The sequence below is a fragment of the Ylistrum balloti genome, unplaced genomic scaffold (genome assembly GCF_031769215.1).
Source record: "Ylistrum balloti isolate Yb309-2 unplaced genomic scaffold, AGI_CSIRO_Ybal_v1 Utg370042, whole genome shotgun sequence".
In the NCBI taxonomy this organism is placed as follows: domain Eukaryota; kingdom Metazoa; phylum Mollusca; class Bivalvia; order Pectinida; family Pectinidae; genus Ylistrum; species Ylistrum balloti.
In genome coordinates this window covers 996,064-1,022,964 of record NW_026782099.1, presented here as the reverse complement: position 1 = coordinate 1,022,964, position 26,901 = coordinate 996,064, and the positions used below count along the sequence as shown (strand labels likewise).

The following is a 26,901-nucleotide window of genomic DNA, read 5'->3' as shown; positions in this document are numbered from 1 at the left end:
CATTATACACCACAAAGACATGTAGGCCTATAATGGAACAATTGATAGACAATACATATCCAAGAGCAATGGCAATATGTATGCCATTTTACACCTTGTGAGTTATTTATTTCTTTTTATTTCAAAATAGGTAATTTAAGATTTTTAAGAATTTTTGGGTTACCGATATTAACCCTTCTCATACTTTAACTGCCGATATGGAATAAGAACGATAACTCATGTTAAAGATCGTGTCCGTATTTTTAGCGCTATAAGCGATATCTCTTTCGGTATATAGTTTGTTTTAATCTCCATTTTCGATTTGGTATGCTTTACAATATATTTTCCACTGAAATAAAAGCTATTTTGTTTCATATATAACAAAAGTAGATAGATCAATGAACGAATAAATAAAATCAGATGATTTATAATATTATAAGCGACCTTCCATTTTGAACAGCAACACATGGCGGGATGTTGTTAAACAGATGGATGGATGCACAGTAATTTCAACGAGTTAGAAAAGACCAGTCCTTAAAAATACATGGTTGAAAAAAGATTTTGACCGCTTCTGATCAATGTACTTGAGAAGATCGACAAAATGAAGAGAGTTTCAGCATTTTCTGTGTTTAAAGCTAAAAAGGTACTGTGCATGTGTCACGATAAGAAACGTGAGAAATGCACGTTACTCAGTGTTGCTATATTTGTATTATTAACCACGAGTGATGTATATATAAAGATACCTTCAAAATCTAGAGTAGTTATGTAGTCGTGATGTAAAGGTTGAGAGTACAGTTCAGATACTGAAACACTGTCACTTAAAAATGATAATAAAAAAAACACAATATCCGTGTGTGTAGTCCACAAGTACCTGTGATTTAAGTTAGAGTTTTTGTGACTCATGATGCTGATAATCATGGATCCTTGAGCTGCTGCCAAAGTCAGTGTAAGAGGAGCGAAGTGACAAGTAGGGGAAGAAGGCTGCAGCTCCCTCCAGCAAGAAGGGCACAGACACCCCTCCCCATAAGTAAAAATTGAAATTTTAGATACATTTAAAATCCTGCATTCGGAGCATTTTCAAGTACTTTTTTATGCTACTGATATTTCCAGAAATCATGTTATATTTGATGTGTTACTAACTGATTACTCAAAGTAGTAACTGTCCATCAAATACAGGACCATATGAGGGGTTGTGTCCAACCTGATAAAGTATAGATTTTTTAAAAACATAATAACCACATATAGATTTTATAACATAGGAAGAAGACCAGCAGAATGATATCGACAAAGGGATGATTCGTCGTGCAGCCAGTACACCTGCTGTAAATGTAACTGATGATAAGAAGGTGGATGGCAAAAGCAAAAAACTCCTGGTATGATTAAGAAATTTGATTGATGTTGTATGTATCATATATTCTTCAGATCGGAATGATATATTCTTCAAGACATGAAAATATGTTACAAAGCTTTTTGCCTATATGAAGAGGAAATTAATCTCATAATGCTCACAGGTTAGTAAAGAGTGAATGTTTAATCAGTCGCAGAGACTTCATCACGACAGATAGGGCTAAATTAGTAGACAGGTTAAACACCCATTTACTAGTAAGGCTTGAGTATGTTGTGATTAATTTCCTCTTCATGTTTAGTATTTAGTTTCTGTTAAATCAATTTTCATACCTTTTGGTATCCTTACTCAAAGTTCTCTATTCCTTATCCTCATATTTACACCTGACATTGGCTACTTCCTTTTGAAGCTATTTGCTTTTTACGATAATTTACAATTATTGAAAAAAAAACTTTTCTGAATCTTTATCTTTTAATGTCAGGGATTTTTCTGCTATAGAACTTGGGACCAAATAATGGCTGCTTTTCTTGAAATTTCCATTCTTGTAAAGTATATTAACATAAGTAAGCAAAATCAGGGACATGTAAAATTCAGGAACTGGAAACAAGGCCCGACGGAGTTAATCTGGTCTTAGCTTTGGTGTTTGTTCATTCGCCATATTTTTGTTAAACCCCAGTCCTCACTGTTGTTATTTAATCCCATCAACCAGTGCCCCTTTAACTGCTTATTTGATTCAGTGTCAGCAGCACAGACAGCCCTTATCAGAACCAATTTGTGAGAAGTGAATTTTTTTTGTAACAATAAAATGATATAGATTAAATGCTTTATCTAAAAAGCTGTTTCAGAGTGAAAGTATTATACTAAATAGGACAGACATTATTTCATTTGTAGATAACTGAAACTTGTGTTTTGTTATAGATATATCAAAAGTTCATAGAAATTATTTCTCCCAAATGTTAGCATGTCCAATTTGAAAATTATTCGCCCTTTTACTACTGTTTACTTTGAAACGACCAGTGACATATTTTTAAAGAAAATTCTATAGTATATAAAGACAGCAAGGCTAGTTGACATGAACATCAAACATTTGACAAATGTCTGTTCAGTATTGGAGTTGAGTCTCTTCCCAAATAGCAGATAATTGTCTGTTTGCTTTAGTATTGGGACCAGGCCTGATTCTCAGATATCAAACAATTGTCTGTTTGGTATTTGGGACCAGGTCTGCTTCTCAACCACCAAATAGATGTCTGTTTGGTAATTGGGACCAGGCCTGCTTCTCAACCACGAAATAGATGTCTGTTTGGTATTTGGGACCAGGCCTGCTTCTCAACTAAGAAATAGATGTCTGTTTGTTATTGGGGCCCAGCCTGCTTCTCAAATACCACACACATATAGATGACTTGTTTGGTTGTTGGGCAAAGCCTGCTTCTCGTCAACCAGATAAATGTCTGATTATTATTGGAACCAGGCCTGCTTCTCAATTACACACAATATGCAATTGCAACTGAATGTATTGACTATGATGTAAAATTTCAGAGGGCACTAAAGACGGGCAGTCTGCGTCAGAGTTTACGGGGAACACCAAAAATGAGACCTTCTATCCTAAAGGTACGTGAGAGTGGTCCAGTAGCTGGAGATGAGGACACTGTGAAATTGACTAGTCTACGAGCATCAAACTCAGACCTGACCAATGATTCAACACCAGCTATCGCTAAAAAGCCACACAAAGAAAAATTGTCTAGTAAGTCACACCTTGTTTTTCCCTCAGTTTCAAATCAGTCAGTTCTTATATGTATTTATAGAAGGAGCAATAGGTCTTGTCTGTTATTTGCATTAAGATCTATCAGACAGACTTAGCTCTGATCTCATAAAGTTGGAGTGCAGGAATATGTTTTGTGAAAACATTGTATGGTTACTAGTCCGCTATGACTATTTACCTCACCTTATCATAAATAGGTGCAAGTCTTCGCCAGGACACACCCAAGGTACCACAAACAACAATCATTAAACCTCGCCGTAAGATGCAGCCTGGTGGGAACCCCTTGCCACCTAAAGGTAAAGTGCAATCCCAATCAAAACCACCTATTGACACAACAAGGTCATCGTCCAAGGTTAAAACAGAAGCATCTGAACTACAAGCCCAATCGCCTAAATCTCCAGCCAGCAAAGAAAATTCTTCACCCAAACAAGGAAGGGAAGGAGTGTCACCAAGTTCAAAATCAGCACAGAAAAAGCACAAGAGACAACAAATTTCTGCTGAAAATGGAACACCAAGCAAGAGAAAAAAATCAGAGGACTCAAGAAGTGATCAGTTTGAATGTAGCACAGAGGTACATTTATTTTATATTATAATTCTGTTCTTCGTATCAAATAATAGCAGGTTAAATCTACTAATTAATTATTTTAATTAATTCAAATTCTAAATAATTTAATTAATTTTAATAAGTATTACCCATCAATGCAAATTGTATTCCACTTTTTCGGTACATAAAATTTCTGAAGTATATCCTTACATGTACCCATAAAAGAGATATAATGAATATGCATACTCAAGCCAATGATGCAGAAAGTTAACTCAATTTTGACAAAAATATTTGAAATTAAGACAAATTTGAGTCCTGGACTGAGGACATGCACACATTTTAGGAACCCACTGTATCTTTAAGTAATGGTATTAATGTAAATTTATGAAATGATGTACTGGACTTGCCTGAGAAAATCCTGAAAAAATTATCGAAAATAAGAAAAGCCTTCTACATGTTAAATGAAAGTTTTATTGCCTTTTGCAGGAGATAGAGCAAGCCATGGATTTCTCAGAAGAAACAATAATGGAAAATTCCAATTTACCTTATATGCATGATAGCACCACGGAAGCCAAGAAAATTTTTGAGTGCCTGATACACCCAGTAAAACCAGATAAATTCTTCAAGTGAGTAAAGGGGCAATTGGCCTTGGCACAAGAAGTGTTATCACTTTATCAGTATTGTGTAGTTATCCTTCCTATGTAGAAAACCATGGATAGTTATTTCTGGTGTATCCTCTCGTCTCTGCTCTTCCTCACTTACTGGTATTTGTTTGTATTCAGTAAGTTATACTCGCTTAAATATTGTTTAATATCAACTCAGTATCTAGTAAATTTGTATTTAAATGTTCCTCATATCAAAATACAGTATCGCTGTTCTGAAAATCAATTGGAAGTATTACAACAACGAAATTCTGATTTCCATTTTTTCTCATTATCATCCTTTCTTACACCATGTAGTACATTATTATAATCGCAGACAATATTCACACATTGCTTATATTTAATGTACAGAGAACTGTGGGAGAAGAAACCGTTATTGGTAAAGAGACATATGAAGCAGTACAATGATGGCTGGTTTAGTACAGCAGAACTGGACAGGATTCTGCGGGAGGTATCAAACAGCACTATTGTCCAATCATCTATTTATATCTTCACTTTAAATAGTATCAGGCCTTACATCTTATTGTATCTGTCCTGCAGTAACCCAGGGGGGACAACTCATAACCAATGACTCAAAGTCAGGGTTGGGTCTAATGCAGGGCAGTGAAAAAGCTATGTCTTTCGTTAAACTGAACAACATTATTATATCGTTGGTTTTATTAGCCCACCATCTATTCAAATAGATGGTGGGTTATTCAAATCGCCCTGCATCTGTGGTCCGTGGTCCGTCCGTCCGTAAACAATTCTTGTTACCGCTATTTCTGGAAAGGTACTGGATGGATCTTTCTCAAATTTCATATGCAGGTTCCCCTTGGTCCCTAGTTGTGCATTGTACCTTTTTTGAACAGATTCGCATTCAAGATGGCCGACAGGTGGCCATCTTGGATTTTGGAAGTAAAAGTTTGTTACCGCTATTTCTGGAGAAGTACTGGATGGATCTTTCTCAAATTTCATATGCAGGTTCCCCTTGGTCCCTTGTTGTGCATTGTACCTTTTTTGGACTGATTCGAATTCAAGATGGCCGACAGGTGGCTAAATGGATCTTCCTCAAATTTCATATGCAGGTTCCCCTTGGTCCCTAGTTGTGCATTGTACCTTTTTTGGACTGATTCGAATTCAAGATGGCAGACAAGTGGCCATCTTGGATTTTGAATGTAAAAGTTTGTTACTGCTATTTCTTGGAAAGTACTGGATGGATCTTTCTCAAATTTCATATGCAGGTTCCCTTTAGTTCCAAGTTGTGCATTATACCTTTTAGGACTGATCTGAAATCAAGATGGCTGACAGGCAGCCATCTTGGATTTTGAGAGTAAAATCTTGTTACTGCTATATCTGAGGAAGTCCAGGATGGATCCTTCTGATATTTCATAGATATTGGTTTCCCTTGGTCCCTAGTTGTGCATTGTACCTTTTTTGGACTGATTTGAAATCAAGGTGGCCCACAGGCAGCCATCTTGGATGTCAACAGTAATACAGCACAAGCATATTGTCCATTATCCAACTGTAACTGACTGCTATCTAATAATACTTTGGGATCTTTTTCAAATGATATTTGCTAATAGGTGCTTAATAAAAATATCTTGTGCCATCATTGAGTACATTCAATGAAGACCAGTTCATGAACATTTACAACTCCTGTAACAAACAAAAAAAAATAAACAAATCTTCAAGAACTGAAAACAGATCCTCAAATGGTGGGCGCCAAGATCCCTCTGGGATCTCTTGTTACCAGATGAATGTTATTCTGCCATCATATTTAGTGTCTGAACATTTCCAATTGAGCCTAAAAGACAAAAAACGCATCCATAATTAATGACATCAGTCAGTTATATGTAGTTGTAGTGTTGTCCAAATCAAATGATTGCTTAATATAATCATATGTATGCATACAGTATATACTCTTGTTGCTGTTTCATTGTAGGAAACGATAGAAGTCAGATTATTTGAACTAATTTACTTTATTTCAGGAAAATGTGCAGTTTTCAGTAAATTTAGATATAACAACATTTACAAATGGAGTGAGAGAGACACACAACCCAGTGGGAAGGGCATATGCACCTGTGGTGTGGGACATGTACCAGGTAAATTAACGACACTAATTAGACGAGAATTGATCGAAAGTTCTGGCTAACCAGGTTCTGTTATCAAGAAGAAGAATGTGATATGACTCTTTGGCCTTTTTCAGTATAATATAATTTCAAACATTATAAATAAGGCTGAGTTTTTGGAGAGTATGTTAGTGGCACCAGAACTGATACCAGTGTAAATATTTATTCAACCTCTAGAAAGTTTTCGTAGTAATCTAGGTGTTTAGTTTAAATATGATCATGTATTCTGTGTGAATTGTGAATTTAATTTTAGAGTGGCTGCTCAGTGCGATTGCTAAATCCACAGACCTACTCCAGGAATGTGTGGAAGTTATTGTCTATGCTACAAGAATACTTTGGCTGTTGTGTAGGAGCTAATACGTAAGTTATGGTAACTGAACTGTACAGTCTATTTTACTTTTATCTGTAAAATATATACCTCTCATAACTACATCCATTTTGTGTATGTAATTTTGGCAATAAAGAGGATTTTTACCTATAAATCTATATGTGTTTTTACCTATAAATCTATGTGAATTTACCTGTAAATTTATATGTGTTGAAGTTGTTAGCAACATGCTTGGTTCTTATATAAATAAAGTTATTAAGAAAATAGAAATATGAGAGACTGCATATTTTCACCAGTTTGCAGACTTAACTTAATTGTAGCGAGGCCACATGGTATGTAGTGTCAATGTTGATAACAAGGTTGTTTTTAGGCTAGTTGAATTGAAACAACTTTATCCTAATTACTGGGAAAAATTCTCAAAACAATGATTTATCTTCCTCACTTTATTTTGGTCACAGATACTTAACACCTCCAGGAACACAAGGGTTTGCCCCCCACTATGATGATATAGAGGCGTTTATACTACAGCTGGAGGGGAAGAAACACTGGCGTCTTTACAGTCCAAGGTCAGTACCCATGTGTCTCGTCATACAATGCTTGATTTGTCAGCTAGTCACAGTGGCATAGTGTTGTCACTGGATCTTCAAACTGTAGAGTTCAGGATTTGTGTTAATGTGAACTAGTCCTATACTCAAACTGTACAGTTCAGGATTTGTGTTAATGTGAACTAGTCCTATAATCAAACTGTACAGTTCAGGATTTGTGTTAATGTGAACTAGTCCTATAATCAAACTGTACAGTTCAGGATTTGTGTTAATGTGAACTAGTCCTATAATCAAACTGTACAGTTCAGGATTTGTGTTAATGTGAACTAGTCCTATAATCAAACTGTACAGTTCAGGATTTGTGTTAATGTGAACTAGTCCTATAATCAAACTGTACAGTTCAGGATTTGTGTTAATGTGAACTAGTCCTATAATCAAACTGTACAGTTCAGGATTTGTGTTAATGTGAACTAGTCCTATAATCAAACTGTACAGTTCAGGATTTGTGTTAATGTGAACTAGTCCTATAATCAAACTGTACAGTTCAGGATTTGTGTTAATGTGAACTACTGTGGATTCATTTTATTTCGTGGGGGTCCAATTTTCGTTGTTTTCGTGGATGAGCAAATCCATGAATTTAAAAACACAACGAAATATGAACTACTTACTATTTGACCAAGTAATCTTTGCCGACACCGGAAACGTCCACCGGTAATGACAGAAGCCCCGTAATTAGTCGGGAGTCGGGTAGTCTGAGGCTCGACATGGATACGCTAAATTGGTGTCAACGATATATAATTATATATCATTAAACATAACAAAAGGTAATTACCCATTGTGATGCTAAGTATGATGGGATCGCAGTCGTTAGCGACACTGTGGACACTAGGCTTGATCGGACCATCCTGTCGATTGAAGATTGGATCCGTATTTCTATCCGACTACAGGTTCACAATAATTATTAATAAAAACAACAGACACAATTTGTTGAGATAATGAATTAGTTTATGCATTTCAAATATTCAATCAGAAGAAAACAACAACAAAGTAAGCACTAGATCATACAAAACTTTTTAACACCCTAAACATTTATGAAACGTGTAATGCTACGCCTTGACATAATATTCCAGCACTAAGGAGTCCATGAACATTTTCTTCTGAGAAACTATGAATTGCGAATCATTAATGAAATTAAATGTTTTTTCCCCACAATATTCTGATATTCTGAACATTCTAAACATATCATGATTATTAATCAGTTCATATTAGTCCTGCTTTCTGGAAGCCATGTACGATCACATCTCGGCGCTGAGAGATTTTCTCGTGCGTGTCAATTACCCACTGCGCGTGTATCGGTTTCAGTACGGATGTTTTTAAGTCTACAACAGCTCCACACATATTGTCCGCATCATCCTCTCGATCACGTAACTTGGCCATCACTTGTTGAGAGTACCATTCATGGAAGTGTGTTTTGAGTTCCTCCTTGTAATCATAATTAACAGACAGGTCTAGTGGTTGCAGTCTATCGGTACAGCATGCCGGTACAAAGAGAGGCGTGATTCCATGGTCTTTCAATTTGGCCAACAGTGCTGCACCCAATCACCCCCCGGCACAAGTTGACACCCTGTTTGGTCCCAGTTAATGACTAGAGAATCCGGAATGTTACTACCACTGACAACATTGTTCACTTTCTCCAAGAATTTTCGCTGAATGTCACTGAAATCCTCCGGAGTAACTTTGACACTTTTTGTCCCCTTGCGTTTCACGAATCCCATTCTCCGTAGAAGAGATCTAGTCCAGAACTTTGTTATCACAATATGTCCACCATATCTCTGCAGCTTTCGTCGCATGAATTTCGTCACGATACCCTCTGCCGCGGCCATCACAATTCGCACATTGATAACACCACCGTTCAATCTCAATTGTCGTATCCAGTCTTGCACTTGGTTGTCAAGTTCTTCGCCTAGCAACAGGGGATTTCCCCTAGGTGACTTGGATAACACTGACAGTTCAGTTCCACCTTTCTTTTTTAATTTCACGTACTGATCGCGCATACTCCTGACCGTTGTCTCACTAACTTTTCTTTCAAGTTCAGCACTGAATTTTCTGGATGCTTTCGCTACCCCGTTGTCTATGGAACACCTAGCGATCTTTGCCCTCGTTTCATCATCATATGTCTGATATTCTCCACGTTTACGTTTACGACCACTGGTGGTTATTGGTTCCGTTTCATCATTCGCGGCTTGGTATGTTAGGGCTTGTTCCCTGCTGGGTGCTTCTGAAGGGTTGGGTAGCCCAGGAACGTCAGGCTTTCGCAGATTCAATTTCCCGGATTTTAACCACTGTGTTAACGACATGATGGATAAGATACATAATGATATGTTTATCACTGTGATTTCTTTATACTATCGACAGTGAGTTGTGTTTTTACTTCATAATTGTTTCTGCAGATCTTGTTTACACACCTGTTACACACATAGTCCATTAATTGACTGATAATTACTGATTGATTACACGCCAGGATATATACTGATTTGTGGTTTGATATTAATTCGAGACTGTTGTAAACAGAAACCAGCGTTATAAAAACACAGGACACCATCTTGAAAAAAAAACGTTCTTTTATTCTGGTCATCAGTGTTAATTCCTGTGAACATAGCCTTAATACAAACAGAAAAAATTTCGACTGGAAGCAAAAAGAGAACATTCTAACGTTTTTATTTTTTCCCCACAGAATTAAAAATCCACGAATTTATGAGTCCACGAAACTGTCTAATTTGTAGAAACAACGAAAATTGAACCCAACGAAAATAAATGAATCCACAGTAGTCCTATAATCAAACTGTACAGTTCAGGATTTGTGTTAATGTGAACTAGTCCTATAATCAAACTGTACAGTTCAGGATTAGTGTTAATGTGAACTAGTCCTATAATCAAACTGTACAGTTCAGGATTTGTGTTAATGTGAACTAGTCCTATAATCAAACTGTACAGTTCAGGATTTGTGTTAATGTGAACTAGTCCTGTAATCAAACTGTACAGTTCAGGATTTGTGTTAATGTGAACTAGTCCTATAATCAAACTGTACAGTTCAGGATTTGTGTTAATGTGAACTAGTCCTATAATCAAACTGTACAGTTCAGGATTTGTGTTAATGTGAACTAGTCCTATAATCAAACTGTACAGTTCAGGATTAGTGTTAATGTGAACTAGTCCTATAATCAAACTGTACAGTTCAGGATTTGTGTTAATGTGAACTAGTCCTATAATCAAACTGTAGAGTTCAGGATTTGTGTTAATGTGAACTAGTCCTATAATCAAACTGTACAGTTCAGGATTTGTGTTAATGTGAACTAGTCCTATAATCAAACTGTACAGTTCAGGATTTGTGTTAATGTGAACTAGTCCTATAATCAAACTGTACAGTTCAGGATTTGTGTTAATGTGAACTAGTCCTATAATCAAACTGTAGAGTTCAGGATTTGTGTTAATGTGAACTAGTCCTATAATCAAACTGTACAGTTCAGGATTTGTGTTAATGTGAACTAGTCCTATAATCAAACTGTACAGTTCAGGATTTGTGTTAATGTGAACTAGTCGTATCATGCTTGTTTTTCTGCTCTTCACAGTAATGTAGTGACCATGTAAACTTGTCATACAGTGTTTATCCTGTCTCAGAGTCACAGTAATGTAGTGTCCATGTAAACTTGTCATACAGTGTTTATCCTGTCTCAGAGTCACAGTAATGTAGTGTCCATGTAAACTTGTCATACAGTGTTTATCCTATCTCAGAGTCACAGTAATGTAGTATACATGTAAACTTGTCATACAGTGTTTATCCTGTCTCAGAGTCACAGTAATGTAGTGTCCATGTAAACTTGTCATACAGTGTTTATCCTGTCTCAGAGTCACAGTAATGTAGTGTCCATGTAAACTTGTCATACAGTGTTTATCCTGTCTCAGAGTCACAGTAATGTAGTGTCCATGTAAACTTGTCATACAGTGTTTATCCTGTCTCAGAGTCACAGTAATGTAGTGTCCATGTAAACTTGTCATACAGTGTTTATCCTGTCTCAGAGTCACAGTAATGTAGTGTCCATGTAAACTTGTCATACAGTGTTTATCCTGTCTCAGAGTCACAGTAATGTAGTGTCCATGTAAACTTGTCATACAGTGTTTATCCTGTCTCAGAGTCACAGTAATGTAGTGTCCATGTAAACTTGTCATACAGTGTTTATCCTGTCTCAGAGTCACAGTAATGTAGTGTCCATGTAAACTTGTCATACAGTGTTTATCCTGTCTCAGAGTCACAGTAATGTAGTATCCATGTAAACTTGTCATACAGTGTTTATCCTGTCTCAGAGTCAAGTAATGTAGTATACATGTAAACTTGTCATACAGTGTTTATCCTGTCTCAGAGTCACAGTAATGTAGTATCCATGTAAACTTGTCATACAGTGTTTATCCTGTCTCAGAGTCACAGTAATGTAGTATCCATGTAAACTTGTCATACAGTGTTTATTCTGTCTCAGAGTCACAGTAATGTAGTATCCATGTTAACTTGTCATACAGTGTTTATCCTGTCTCAGAGTCACAGTAATGTAGTGTCCATGTGAACTTGTCATACAGTGTTTATCCTGTCTCAGAGTCACAGTAATGTAGTATACATGTAAACTTGTCATACAGTGTTTATCCTTTCTCGGAGTCACAGTAATGTAGTATCCATGTAAACTTGTCATACAGTGTTTATCCTGTCTCAGAGTCACAGTAATGTAGTGTCCATGTAAACTTGTCATACAGTGTTTATCCTGTCTCAGAGTCACAGTAATGTAGTATACATGTAAACTTGTCATACAGTGTTTATCCTGTCTCAGAGTCACAGTAATGTAGTGTCCATGTAAACTTGTCATACAGTGTTTATCCTGTCTCAGAGTCACAGTAATGTAGTATCCATGTTAACTTGTCATACAGTGTTTATCCTGTCTCAGAGTCACAGTAATGTAGTATACATGTAAACTTGTCATACAGTGTTTATCCTGTCTCAGAGTCACAGTAATGTAGTGTCCATGTAAACTTGTCATACAGTGTTTATCCTGTCTCAGAGTCACAGTAATGTAGTATCCATGTTAACTTGTCATACAGTGTTTATCCTGTCTGAGAGTCACAGTAATGTAGTATCCATGTAAACTTGTCATACAGTGTTTATCCTGTCTCAGAGTCACAGTAATGTAGTATACATGTAAACTTGTCATACAGTGTTTATCCTGTCTCAGAGTCACAGTAATGTAGTATACATGTAAACTTGTCATACAGTGTTTATCCTGTCTCAGAGTCACAGTAATGTAGTATACATGTAAACTTGTCATACAGTGTTTATCCTGTCTCAGAGTCACAGTAATGTAGTGTCCATGTAAACTTGTCATACAGTGTTTATCCTGTCTCAGAGTCACAGTAATGTAGTGTCCATGTAAACTTGTCATACAGTGTTTATCCTGTCTCAGAGTCACAGTAATGTAGTGTCCATGTAAACTTGTCATACAGTGTTTATCCTGTCTCAGAGTCACAGTAATGTAGTATACATGTAAACTTGTCATACAGTGTTTATCCTGTCTCAGAGTCACAGTAATGTAGTGTCCATGTAAACTTGTCATACAGTGTTTATTCTGTCTCAGAGTCACAGTAATGTAGTGTCCATGTAAACTTGTCATACAGTGTTTATTCTGTCTCAGAGTCACAGTAATGTAGTGTCCATGTAAACTTGTCATACAGTGTTTATTCTGTCTCAGAGTCACAGTAACTTCTTACTCTGTCTTTTGACTCCGTTAGTGTACAAACCCTGGTGGTCTCATCTACTGACAGGAATTTGTTCCCAGGTTATGTGTACTTATATGGGCACTACTCCCTATTGAAATTGTTAATGCTTATGCTTTATGCCAAAGTTTTACACCTGGGAAATTTTGCTTTGCTTCTTTATTGGTCATTTTCCTTTCAGAAATAAGACCAAATATGATATACAGTCTGTTAACATAGTCTTAGAGTTTTCTGTTTATTAGTAATTTAATCAGATTCCAATCAAATGTTAACTGTATTTTGTTGCCTTGACAGCTTGATTGAGTCATCTAATATCTATGTTTTTGTCATTCCTATTTTTTTAATGTGATATTTTTAAGTCCTGATCCCTCATTAGGTGTGCTTACAGTTAAATTGATGTTTAAATATGATGTTAATGATTCTTGGATCATCATGAAGTATAACTAAATTTAATAGGATTTATATGAAAAAATAATCCATTTCAGGTCGGATGCAGAGAAGTTGCCTAGGTTCTCTAGTGGTAAGTTGAATTATAATCCTATGTTTTTAGACTTGATTAAGGACTCCTTTAGTAACAGCTGTGCTTCAGGGGATGCTAACTATCACATCTGTAGACATAAATCAAAGACTCGTCTAGTTACAGCTGTACTTCAGGGGATGCTAACTATCACATCTGTAGACATAAATCAAAGACTCGTCTAGTTACAGCTGTACTTCAGGGGATGCTAACTATCACATCTGTAGACATAAATCAAAGACTCGTCTAGTTACAGCTGTACTTCAGGGGATGCTAACTATCACATCTGTAGACATAAATCAAAGACTCGTCTAGTTACAGCTGTACTTCAGGGGATGCTAACTATCACATCTGTAGACATAAATCAAAGACTCGTCTAGTTACAGCTGTACTTCAGGGGATGCTAACTATCACATCTGTAGACATAAATCAAAGACTCGTCTAGTTACAGCTGTACTTCAGGGGATGTTACTATCACGTCTGTAGACATCAAATTAAGGACACGTCTAGTTACAGCTGTACTTCATGGGATGTTACTATCACGTCTGTAGACATCAAATTAAGGACACGTTTAGTTACAGCTGTACTTCATGGGATGTTACTATCATGTCTGTAGACATCAAATTAAGGACACGTCTAGTTACAGCTGTACTTCATGGGATGTTACTATCATGTCTGTAGACATCAAATTAAGGACACGTCTAGTTACAGCTGTACTTTCGGGGATGTTACTATCACGTCTGTAGACAACCAATTAAGGACATGTCTAGTTACAGCTGTACTTCAGGGGATGTTAACTATCATGTCTGTAGACATCAAATCAAAGACTCGTCTAGTTACAGCTGTACTTCAGAGGATGTTAACTATCATGTCTGTAGACATCAAATCAAAGACACGTCTAGTTACAGCTGTACTTCAGGGGATGCTAACTATCACATCTGTAGACATCAAATCAAAGACACGTCTAGTTACAGCTAGCTGTACTATAGGGGATGTTACTATCATGTCTTGACTTCAAATTAAGGGCATCTTTAGTATGGTAGTAGTTAAAAGCTGGAAACTTAGAATTAAAGAATATGTTGAATTGTGAAATCTTAGTTCTTAGTTCAAGTCTGGCTGAATAGCACCATGCCACATTATTAGAATTCAGCGATTTTTATAGAAATATTCTTAGGGCAGAGGTATCTGTACAATTTGAATCATGTGTTATATATACTTCTATCAGATATTTTCACCAAAAAAAACCCAACAAGTTGTTCCATTTTTGATTGTCTTTGATTTAGGTAACTTCACTGATGCTGATTTAGGCGAGCCTATATTAGAGAAGACACTTGAGCCAGGAGATCTTCTGTACTTCCCAAGGGGAACAATCCACCAGGTATATTTCAGTATACATTATCCAATATTTACTAGGGGACGTTTCACCAGATATATTTTATTACACAGTGCCAGGTATCTACCAAGGGATACCATTCACCAGGTATATTTCAGTATATACTTTCCCGTATCTACCAAGAGGGACCATCCACCTGGTATATTTCAGAATAAAGTGCCAGGTATCTACCAAGGGAGACCATTCACCAGGTATATTTCAGTAAATACTTTCCAGTATCTACGAAGAGGGACCATCCACCTGGTATATTTCGGAATACAGTGCCCGTTATCTTGGCAATAACATGATACAATTCTTTGTTACAAATCACCAATATTACCTTTCCTTTGCCACACCTGGAAGAGAAGAATAATGATAAATTACATGATTTACATTTATCCTAACCATTTTGAGATCTGTCACTGAACCTAAACTATTGTGAAACTTCAACTGACAGGTGTCCATGTTTAACATAAGTTGAAATAACAGAACTAATTGTTTTGAAGCACAATGTATTGAGATTTGTGGGTTATGTATAGATTATGACAGATTTCAGTATATTTTTGACCAGGCTAAAACAGTTGGAGATGAACACTCCCTACACATCACGGTTTCCTGTTACCAGAAGAACACGTGGGGAGATTTATTTGAAAAGGTACAAATTTCTCTTAAAATTTAAAATGCTGTTGTTGCTGTCTATCAACAGTGAAAAATGTTGAGAAGATATTGCACAGACCCTGAAGCAGTTTTAGATTATATTTACAGCATTTCCTTCTAATTACAATGTCACAACTGTTGATGTAAAAAACTTGTTTACAATTCCTACTGCTTCTTACAATGTAACTGTAATACATTCATATTTACAATCAGGAAAATAGTGATCAACCATTGTGTTGATAATCAATTACAAAAATTACCAGGTAAACTTCAAATTAAACAAAATAAACATCAAGGAGAATTATGATGGTTTTCAAGGAAGGGCTTATTCACTGGATCTTAACCATGTAGTTACCCTGTATTTGATTACTGTAAACATGATGTAAAATTTCAACATATACTCAATCTTTGGCAAATTAAGTCTATAATAAATTTGTACACAGTAATTCATATATAAGCAGCATGTAGACAGTGTGATTGGTAAAATCATATTAAAGTGCAATACTTTCAATGCAAAAACTGCTAAAATATGATTAATTCTGAATATACATTATATATTATATTGTCATACCAGACACTTTATCTTACAGTACTTTAGGGAATTTTCTGTACATTTTTACTTTCAGCTCATGCCTAGAGCATTGCAGATTGCCATTGAGGAAGATGTTGAATTCAGAAAAGGCTTACCTCGAGGTTATCTCAACTTCATGGGGGTCGCAAATTCTGATGTTGTAAGTAGAGTGTTTCACCACAATGTTAGCTCAACTTCATCTAGGCGGTGAACTCTAGTGGTGATTAATGTTAAGCTCAACTGCATTGGATTATCAAAATGTACAATCAGTGTATCAGTTCAATGGTTTTATTGTGCCAAGCACAGATTTTGGCATTTTTGAAAAATGGTATATGCAAGTTTGGTATCATACTTTCACCTTAATTATAAGTTAATATCGATAAATTGATAAATATTTGATATAATTATTTCTCAGTGAAAAGTCACCAGTTCAATATTCTTCATAAAATATAATGGCAAAAATATGACACTGGAGAAAAAAATTAAGTTTTATAGTAATATCTGCTTTCAGTTTAAAGTTACCTTTAAATAACACAACTGTATGTCACACATATTTACTTACTTGGTTTGCTCTGACAGGACAACCCACAGAGAAAAGACTTTCTAAGGAAGGTCGAGCAAATGATGGTTAGATTGATCAGCAATGCTCCAGTCGACGCTGCCTGTGACCAGATGGGGAAACAGTTCATACATGACAGTCTTCCTCCTGTTCTCTCAGAAGGTTGGGAGAGTTTTGACAGTAGTGTTCTGTTCTATTAGAAGGGATGGAGAGTTTAGACAGTAGTTTTCTGTTCTATTAGAAGGGATGGAGAGTTTAGACAGTAGTGTTCTGTTCTATTAGAAGGGATGGAGAGTTTAGACAGTAGTTTTCTGTTCTATTAGAAGGGAGGGAGAGTTTAGACAGTAGTGTTGTGTTCTATCAGAAGGTTGGGAGAGTTTAGACAGGTAGTGATCTGTTCTATTAGAAGGGATGGAGAGTTTAGACAGTAGTGTTGTGTTCTATTAGAAGGGAGGGAGAGTTTAGACAGTAGTGTTGTGTTCTATCAGAAGGGAGGGAGAGTTTAGACAGGTAGTGATCTGTTCTATTAGAAGGGAGGGAGAGTTTAGACAGTAGAGTTGTGTTCTATCAGAAGGGAGGGAGAGTTTAGACAGGTAGTGATCTGTTCTATTAGAAGGGAGGGAGAGTTTAGACAGTAGTGTTGTGTTCTATCAGAAGGTTGGGAGAGTTTAGACAGTAGTGTTGTGTTCTATCAGAAGGTTGGGAGAGTTTAGACAGGTAGTGATCTGTTCTATTAGAAGGGAGGGAGAGTTTAGACAGGTAGTGATCTGTTCTATTAGAAGGGAGGGAGAGTTTAGACAGTAGAGTTGTGTTCTATCAGGAGGGATGGAGAGTTTAGACAGTAGTGTTGTGTTCTATCAGAAGGGAGGGAGACTTTAGACAGTAGTGTTGTGTTCTATCAGGAGGGATGGAGAGTTTAGACAGTAGTGTTGTGTTCTATAAGGAGGGAGGGAGAGTTTAGACAGCGGAGTTGTGTTGTATCAGGAGGGATGGAGAGTTTAGACAGTAGTGTTGTGTTCTATCAGAAGGGAGGGAGAGTTTAGACAGGTAGTGATCTGTTCTATTAGAAGGGAGGGAGAGTTTAGACAGTAGAGTTGTGTTCTATCAGAAGGGAGGGAGAGTTTAGACAGGTAGTGATCTGTTCTATTAGAAGGGAGGGAGAGTTTAGACAGTAGTGTTGTGTTCTATCAGGAGGGAGGGAGAGTTTAGACAGTAGTGTTGTGTTCTATCAGAGAGTTTAAACAGTAGTGTTGTGTTCTATCAGAAGGGAGGGAGAGTTTAGACAGTAGTGTTGTGTTCTATCAGGAGGGAGGGGGAGTTTAAACAGTAGTGTTGTGTTCTATCAGAAGGGAGGGAGAGTTTAGACAGTAGTGTTGTGTTCTATAAGGAGGGAGGGAGAGTTTAGACAGTAGTGTTGTGTTCTATCAGAAGGGATGGAGAGTTTAGACAGTAGTGTTCTGTTCTAACAGAAGGGATGGAGAGTTTAGACAGTAGTGTTGTGTTCTATCAGGAGGGATGGAGAGTTTAGACCGAAGAGTTGTGTTCTATCAGAAGGGATGGAGAGTTTAGACAGTAGTGTTGTGTTCTATAAGGAGGGAGGGAGAGTTTAGACAGTAGTGTTGTGTTCTATCAGAAGGGAGGGAGAGTTTAGACAGTAGTGTTGTGTTCTATAAGGAGGGAGGGAGAGTTTAAACAGTAGTGTTGTGTTCTATCAGAAGGGAGGGAGAGTTTAGACAGGTAGTGATCTGTTCTATTAGAAGGGAGGGAGAGTTTAGACAGTAGAGTTGTGTTCTATCAGAAGGGAGGGAGAGTTTAGACAGGTAGTGATCTGTTCTATTAGAAGGGAGGGAGAGTTTAGACAGTAGTGTTGTGTTCTATCAGAAGGGAGGGAGAGTTTAGACAGTAGTGTTGTGTTCTATCAGAAGGGAGGGAGAGTTTAGACAGGTAGTGATCTGTTCTATTAGAAGGGAGGGAGAGTTTAGACAGTAGAGTTGTGTTCTATCAGAAGGGAGGGAGAGTTTAGACAGGTAGTGATCTGTTCTATTAGAAGGGAGGGAGAGTTTAAACAGTAGTGTTGTGTTCTATAAGGAGGGAGGGAGAGTTTAGACAGCGGAGTTGTGTTGTATCAGGAGGGATGGAGAGTTTAGACAGTAGTGTTGTGTTCTATCAGGAGGGAGGGGGAGTTTAAACAGTAGTGTTGTGTTCTATCAGGAGGGAGGGGGAGTTTAAACAGTAGTGTTGTGTTCTATCAGAAGGGAGGGAGAGTTTAGACAGTAGTGTTGTGTTCTATCAGGAGGGAGGGGGAGTTTAAACAGTAGTGTTGTGTTCTATCAGAAGGGAGGGAGAGTTTAGACAGTATCAGAAGTGTTGTGTTCTATAAGGAGGGAGGGAGAGTTTAGACAGTAGTGTTGTGTTCTATCAGAAGGGATGGAGAGTTTAGACAGTAGTGTTCTGTTCTAACAGAAGGGATGGAGAGTTTAGACAGTAGTGTTGTGTTCTATAAGGAGGGATGGAGAGTTTAGACAGTAGTGTTGTGTTCTATCAGAAGGGAGGGAGAGTTTAGACAGTAGTGTTGTGTTCTATAAGGAGGGAGGGAGAGTTTAAACAGTAGTGTTGTGTTCTATAAGGAGGGAGGGAGAGTTTAGACAGTAGTGTTGTGTTCTATAAGGAGGGAGGGAGAGTTTAGACAGTAGTGTTGTGTTCTATAAGGAGGGAGGGAGAGTTTAGACAGTAGTGTTGTGTTCTATAAGGAGGGAGGGAGAGTTTAGACAGTAGTGTTGTGTTCTATCAGGAGGGATGGAGAGTTTAGACCGAAGAGTTGTGTTCTATCAGGAGGGATGGAGAGTTTAGACCGAAGAGTTGTGTTCTAACAGAAGGGATGGAGACTTTAGACAGTAGTGTTGTGTTCTATCAGGAGGGATGGAGAGTTTAGACAGTAGTGTTCTGTTCTATCAAAAGGGAGGGAGAGTTTAGACAGGTAGTGATCTGTTCTAACAGAAGGGATGGAGAGTTTAGACCGTAGAGTTGTGTTCTATCAGAAGGGAGGGAGAGTTTAGACAGTAGTGTTGTGTTGTATCAGAAGGGAGGGAGAGTTTAGACAGTAGTGTTGTGTTCTATCAGAAGGGAGGGAGAGTTTAGACAGTAGTGTTGTGTTGTATCAGAAGGGAGGAAGAGTTTAGACAGTAGAGTTGTGTTCTATCAGAAGGGAGGGAGAGTTTAGACAGTAGAGTTGTGTTCTATCAGAAGGGAGGGAGAGTTTAGACAGTAGTGTTGTGTTCTATCAGAAGGGAGGGAGAGTTTAGACAGTAGTGTTGTGTTCTATCAGAAGGGAGGGAGAGTTTAGACAGTAGTGTTCTGTTCTAACAGAAGGGAGGGAGAGTTTAGACAGTAGTGATCTGTTCTAACAGAAGGGATGGAGAGTTTAGACAGTAGTGTTGTGTTCTATCAGAAGGGAGGGAGAGTTTAGACAGCGGAGTTGTGTTGTATCAGAAGGGAGGGAGAGTTTAGACCGAAGAGTTGTGTTCTAACAGAAGGGATGGAGACTTTAGACAGTAGTGTTGTGTTCTATCAGAAGGGAGGGAGAGTTTAGACAGTAGTGTTGTGTTGTATCAGAAGGGAGGAAGAGTTTAGACAGTAGTGTTGTGTTCTATCAGAAGGGAGGGAGAGTTTAGACAGTAGTGTTGTGTTCTATCAGAAGGGAGGGAGAGTTTAGACAGTAGTGTTGTGTTCTATCAGAAGGGATGGAGAGTTTAGACAGTAGTGTTGTGTTCTATCAGAAGGGAGGGAGAGTTTAGACAGTAGTGTTGTGTTGTATCAGAAGGGATGGAGTGTTTAGACAGTAGTGTTGTGTTGTATCAGAAGGGAGGGAGAGTTTAGACAGTAGTGTTGTGTTGTATCAGAAGGGAGGGAGAGTTTAGACAGTAGAGTTGTGTTCTATCAGAAGGGAGGGAGAGTTTAGACAGTAGAGTTGTGTTCTATCAGAAGGGATGGAGAGTTTAGACAGTAGAGTTGTGTTCTATCAGAAGGGATGGAGAGTTTAGACAATTCCTTGAGTGTCCTTGTAAACAGAAGCTGATGATTCAGAAAATATGATCTATTGAAATGGCACGAAATTTCAGCCTGGATCATACTTTATATTGGTTTTATTCCATTTGTCGGCATTTTGACCTTCTCTAGCCCAGCTACAAAACACTTCAGGAAAAGTACTTTTCCTGGCTCCAATAATTTACCAAAAAATTAATTAATTAAATCTTGTATAAAACCAAAGTATATTTGATGTTTTTTTTGTAGGTGAGAAATCATGTAGTATACACAATGGAGGAGAGAAATGGGATAAACAGAAAAATAAGGTGGTTGGGGCAACTGAAGTGGAGCCAGACACACATATAAAAATTGTTAGGAAAGGTGTTCTCAGGTAACTTAAAACCACTGTAGAGTAGCTGTACCTACTAAACCATTAGATCTAAAGCAAGTACTGAACTGGTTGTGGACTGATCAGATCATCTAAACTCATTTGGTCAAAGTATTTTAAATTCAAAAATTAAAATTAAGAGATTTTAAGATCATATGCCACATTGTGCAGCATCAGTCATCTGTGCATTATTTATGTTTACTTCAATAATCTAAACACTCTGGGCTGTTACTTCAATAATCTAAACACTCTGGGCTGTTACTTCAATAATCTAAACACTCTGGGCTGTTACTTCAATAATCTAAACACTCTGGGCTGTTACTTCAATAATCTAAACACTCTGGGCTGTTACTTCAATAATCTAAACACTCTGGGCTGTTACTTCAATAATCTAAACACTCTGGGCTGTTACTTCAATAATCTAAACACTCTGGGCTGTTACTTCAATAATCTAAACACTCTGGGCTGTTACTTCAATAATCTAAACACTCTGGGCTGTTACTTCAATAATCTAAACACTCTGGGCTGTTACTTCAATAATCTAAACACTCTGGGCTGTTACTTCAATAATCTAAACACTCTGGGCTGTTACTTCAATAATCTAAAGACCCTGGGCTGTTACTTCAATAATCTAAACACTCTGGGCTGTTACTTCAATAATCTAAAGACCCTGGGCTGTTACTTCAATAATCTAAACACTCTGGGCTGTTACTTCAATAATCTAAACACTCTGGGCTGTTACTTCAATAATCTAAACACTCTGGGCTGTTACTTCAATAATCTAAACACTCTGGGCTGTTACTTCAATAATCTAAACACTCTGGGCTGTTACTTCAATAATCTAAACACTCTGGGCTGTTACTTCAATAATCTAAACACTCTGGGCTGTTACTTCAATAATCTAAACACTCTGGGCTGTTACTTCAATAATCTAAACACTCTTGACTGTTACTTCAATAATCTAAACACTCTGGGCTGTTACTTCAATAATCTAAACACTCTGGGCTGTTACTTCAATAATCTAAACACTCTGGGCTGTTACTTCAATAATCTAAACACTCTGGGCTGTTACTTCAATAATCTAAACACTCTGGGCTGTTATGTTTAGTTGAAGAAATCTTATTTGTGTTGAAATGAAAAACATTAGCTATATACTACGTAATGAAAAGAATGGGTATGTACAAAAAAGTTGCTGGGCTAAAACTTTAAAACAAAGTCTTTATTACCTAAAGAACATGTGAACAAAACAGACCTTTTGGGCTGTTTTTTACACAGGCTGTAGGTGGCTGTAGAAGTATGTTGTTCACTAGGTTAAAAATCTCATAGACCCAGATTGATCATTGTCTTCTGTACAGTTTGTGCTATCTGATTACAGACTCCTAACAGAAGAGGATGAAGTAAGGATATATCACACACTTGAGAACGGACGTGTATACCATGATGTTGATCCTCAGTATATAGAGGTAGAGGCTGAGGTAAGGATATATCACTAGAGAATGAACGTGTATACCATGATGTTGATCCTCAGTATATAGAGGTGGAGGCTGAGGTAAGGATATATCTCTAGAGAATGAACGTGTATACCATGATGTTGATCCTCAGTATATAGAGGTGGAGGCTGAGGTAAGGATATATCACTAGAGAATGAACGTGTATACCATGATGTTGATCCTCAGTATATAGAGGTGGAGGCTGAGGTAAGGATATAGCACTAGAGACAGTATATATAGGTAGAGGCTGAGGTAAGGATATATCACAATGGAGAAAAGATATATTGATCATACTAAGACAATGTGCATTATACCAAATTCAGAGCCCTTGACCCCAAAATTGTAGAGTTATTGCCCTTGGATAATTTTTTTTTACAAATCATTACTGTTAAAATTTAGTGTGTGGAGCATTACTTTGCCTGCATTAAACCTAAGATATTAAAATGTGATGTATACATAAGTCATCCAAAAGCAAGGTGCAGTGTTGCAAAGTCATACCCCATGACCTTTTAGTACAGAGTTATTGCCCTTATTAAAATTTTATGACATGAGCATAACTTTGCTTGCATTTAAGGTAGGATAATGAAACTTAGTGTGTATATTGATCATAATAAAAGAATGTACAATATACCACATTCAGGGCCTGCAACCCCTTAATTACTGAATTATTGCCCTTTGTTGAAATGTTGTGTCCTTTAAGACTTTTTCAGGGAGTATTCATCAGTTTCATTTTTTTTTTTTTTTTTTTTTGATACATTTTAACATGATTGAGTATTACGTGGTCTGTCATTAGACCTTAGATAAGTCCTATTATGGCTGAGTTTTTGGATGAATCTTTCTTAAATATTATATGTAGGTTTCCCTTGTCTGACCCTTTTCTTTTAAGGAATTATCAGAGAAAAAAAAACAAAATTACTGAGAGGCGGCCATCTTTGATTTTGGCACTGAAAGTTTTTTATCACTATACATTGAAGAAGTGGATAGATCGTTTTAAAATTTCTTTTTCAGGTTTTCTTAGTCTCTAGTTGTGCCCTTTAAATTTTGGGACTGATAACAAAAACAAAATAGTTGACAGGCTGCTATTTTGTATTTTATAATATATAAGTTAGGAAATATTTCTTGAGAAGCACCATGTGGGTCTTTCTCAAATTTCATATGGAGGGTCACCTAGGTTCCTTGTAGTGCCTATGTAATTGTGACATTTTGACATTGGAAGTTTGTTACCATATTTTGTGAAGTCCTGGATGAATCTTTCTCGGATTTTAATTATATATTCTTTTGATTGCCTAGTTGTTCATTGTCCATTTTATAGCTGATCAGAGAGTAATAAAACACAGAAACTGGACAGCCAACCATCTTGAATTCATCAGTTGGCCATGATAGCATTTTTCTTAAGTGGAATTCTCAAATTTCGAATAATTGAGAGCAAATACAGTTTAAAGAAAGAAGGAAAAATTAAAGGAAATTTCATACTTTTAAAGAAAACCAACAGTGGACATCCCTCTGTGGTTTCATTGTCCTGTTCATGGGTAGTAAATTTGTATTTATTTGATTATTGATATGTTTATAGAAAAAGTAATTATTTCAATATGTATTGATGAGAAAATCAATTAATATATCCCTTAATGTTAATGTTACAGGTGGCATCTGCTGTAGAATTCCTCATTCACTCCTACCCTGAGTTTGTCAGTGTTGAAAAATTACCTCTTCCTACTCTGGAGAAAAAGGTTTGTATTCCTGTCTAGTCCTTTGTCATCAGATAAATGTGATTTCATAAAACAGTTCTTCTGTCTTGACCTTTGTGTCAGATAGATGTGATGTTATAGAACAGTATTCCTGTCTTTTCCTCTTTTGCCAGGTAAACATGATTTTATAGAACAGTATTCTTGTTTAGTCTTTTGTTGTCAGATAAACATGATTTTATAAAACAGTATTCCTGTCTAGTCCTTTGTCATTAGATAAATGTGATTTTATAAAACAGTTCTCCTAACTTGACCTTTGTTGTCAGATAAATGTGATATTATAGAACAATTTCTCCTGTCTTTTCCTCTGTTGTCAGATAAACATGATTTTATAGAACAGTATTCTTGTCTAGTCCTTTGTTGTCAGATCAGCACGTGTCTGTGGAAAGTGAAAGATGTCTCACTCCACTAAAATAAAGAGCTATATGTCCTATTGAAAAGTGATACAGAAGTGGATAAGTTGTATTGTCCTTTAGTCACTCAGCATTTCATATCAGCGGTATAAACAAATGGTACATCACAGGAAGGTTTGAGCTGCATCTAAGTCTGTATTACAATTTCTCTGACAGACTGGGGAAGGGGGAAGGAGCTTCTCTGTTATAGCAAACTAAGTCCTTGTCATGCTGTTTCAAGTCCTAATGTGTTGTTTTGTTGCTTTCATTGTATATTACTCCTATTATGGTATGAAGTTTCAATTTGATTGAGCAGTGATTTTGTTTCATTTCCAGCTTGAAATTGCAACATCTTTGTATGAGAAAGGCTTGTTGATTACGGGAGAGCCCCTGACATCATTGGATGATGACAGCTCAAGTGACCATTGACAAGGACACGCCCATCATTTCAGATTTGTGATATAGATGAAAAATTAACTGTGAACTAAGAATGCTGTATAATTGCTTAAATAAAGAGGACTTAGAATTCACCAACTTGTGTTCAGTTCAGACAGTGGTTATACTGTTATTGATGTACTGTGTGTTATATTGTATGTCTTCAAATTTGTTTGATGTATTCTTTTAAATTTATGAGTCAGAGACAGCTTTATATTTGTACTAGTTGCAAAATGATCGTGTATATTGTTATTCAAGGAGGTTGTTACATTTGTACAGATATGTTTTTAATATTGGATTCATGTCTTTCATCTTATTAACTCCTAGATTATTTATGTAACCTTACAGTGTGTAAAATGTTAACCATAGTTCTAAAAGCATGAGTTTTCCCAACTGTTGTAACCAGAAATTTTGGAGCTTGAGGTGGGGTATGGTTAGGAGTGATAAAAGAGATTTTTTTTAATAGGTCCTCATATAGCTTGAACTTTTATCGCAGCACACAGGATGAGAACTTCCAACCTGTTGATTGGATTTTAAAAATAAAGCCTTCACCAACAAAATATCTTTCCAAGCACGTTGAAATAAAACCACAAATAACATATTGAATTATTTTTACCTTCATCACTTTGTAAAAGGGATATGCATCACCTAAAATGGAAGATGAATTATTTTAACCTTCATCACTTTGTAAAAGGGATATGCATCACCTCAAATGGAAGATGTGGGAAGGTTGAGATTTGGCATGACACTTGTGATATTTTGTATTGGCCTGTCTCCAGGCTTCATTACAACTCTATATTGTATGTACTTGCAATATTTCTGTGTAATTAATTACATGTGATTGTTTATGAAATATCCTTTAAAACGATGTATAAACAACTAGAGTGAAGCCATGAATCAGACAATATGATACCAGTATATATGCATCTTTATCACATTATGTTTGCTTTTAGGCGGAACCAATTTCATAATACTTGATTATACAATGTATATTGACTTGAACATTTAAAGCTTGCTTAGGACTGTTGCTTTTAACACACTGAAGACAAAATAAAAATTTTATGTCTTCAAAATGGAATAAATTGTCACATCATCAGGTTGTTGTTGTTGTGTATGTCACAGGGAATATTGACACAAACAACATGCTTACATCATTGAAAATGAATAAATCATTACCAATAGGATGGACATAAGCTGAGGGAGAGATCAGAAAGATTTCAGGAAGACAAATTACTTTTTGGAACAAGTTTATGAAATCTTCTGTTTTCAAAAGAGTGCTCCCAATATTCTTCTTAACATTTTTAGTTGTAGGTGTGATATCTAATCCTTTCACCTTGATCAATGTTTTGTTAATTCACTTAATTTATGTAGAGGAAAGATATATATTATCTCATAAAATGTATGCAAATCTTGAGTAGTTAGTAGGTTAGTAGAAATAGGTCAAAAGATTTCACCTGGAGCGCAGAATGTTTATCGCTATGAATGTCAAATAGTTGAGGATGAAAAGGGAAATATTGAATACAAGATTTTTTCAAAAGTCCTGTTGAATAGTAAATGTAAGCACAAGAAAATATTTCCTTATTGTGAATCTTTCTATTTTTTGATAGCAATAGTCCTACATCTCCTACCTTTATTTTATATATATATAGAAATATGCTATTCTTAGCGTGACAT

General features: G+C 36.6%; 1 protein-coding gene across 2 annotated transcripts; it reads left to right on the top strand.

Annotated features, from left to right (window-relative positions):
- Nucleotides 1-492: 492 nt before the first annotated feature.
- On the top strand, nucleotides 493-26,323 carry LOC132549085 (ribosomal oxygenase 1-like). Of its 2 annotated transcripts, XM_060212998.1 has the most exons (18): nucleotides 493-622; nucleotides 1,239-1,352; nucleotides 2,861-3,065; nucleotides 3,281-3,654; nucleotides 4,114-4,253; nucleotides 4,641-4,740; nucleotides 6,257-6,370; nucleotides 6,651-6,757; nucleotides 7,184-7,291; nucleotides 13,567-13,601; nucleotides 14,882-14,976; nucleotides 15,542-15,625; nucleotides 16,254-16,358; nucleotides 16,778-16,919; nucleotides 21,048-21,171; nucleotides 22,544-22,643; nucleotides 24,299-24,385; nucleotides 25,129-26,323. In XM_060212998.1, the coding sequence occupies exons 1-18, from the start codon at nucleotides 581-583 to the stop codon at nucleotides 25,219-25,221; spliced, it is 2,169 nt and encodes a 722-aa protein (XP_060068981.1). In that variant the 5' UTR covers nucleotides 493-580; the 3' UTR covers nucleotides 25,222-26,323. The 2 variants fall into 2 exon arrangements, with proteins under 2 accessions (XP_060068981.1, XP_060068982.1); XM_060212999.1 differs by lacking the exons at nucleotides 21,048-21,171; nucleotides 24,299-24,385; nucleotides 25,129-26,323 and having other exon boundaries at nucleotides 22,544-22,617.
- The last annotated feature ends 578 nt before the right edge of the window (nucleotides 26,324-26,901 follow it).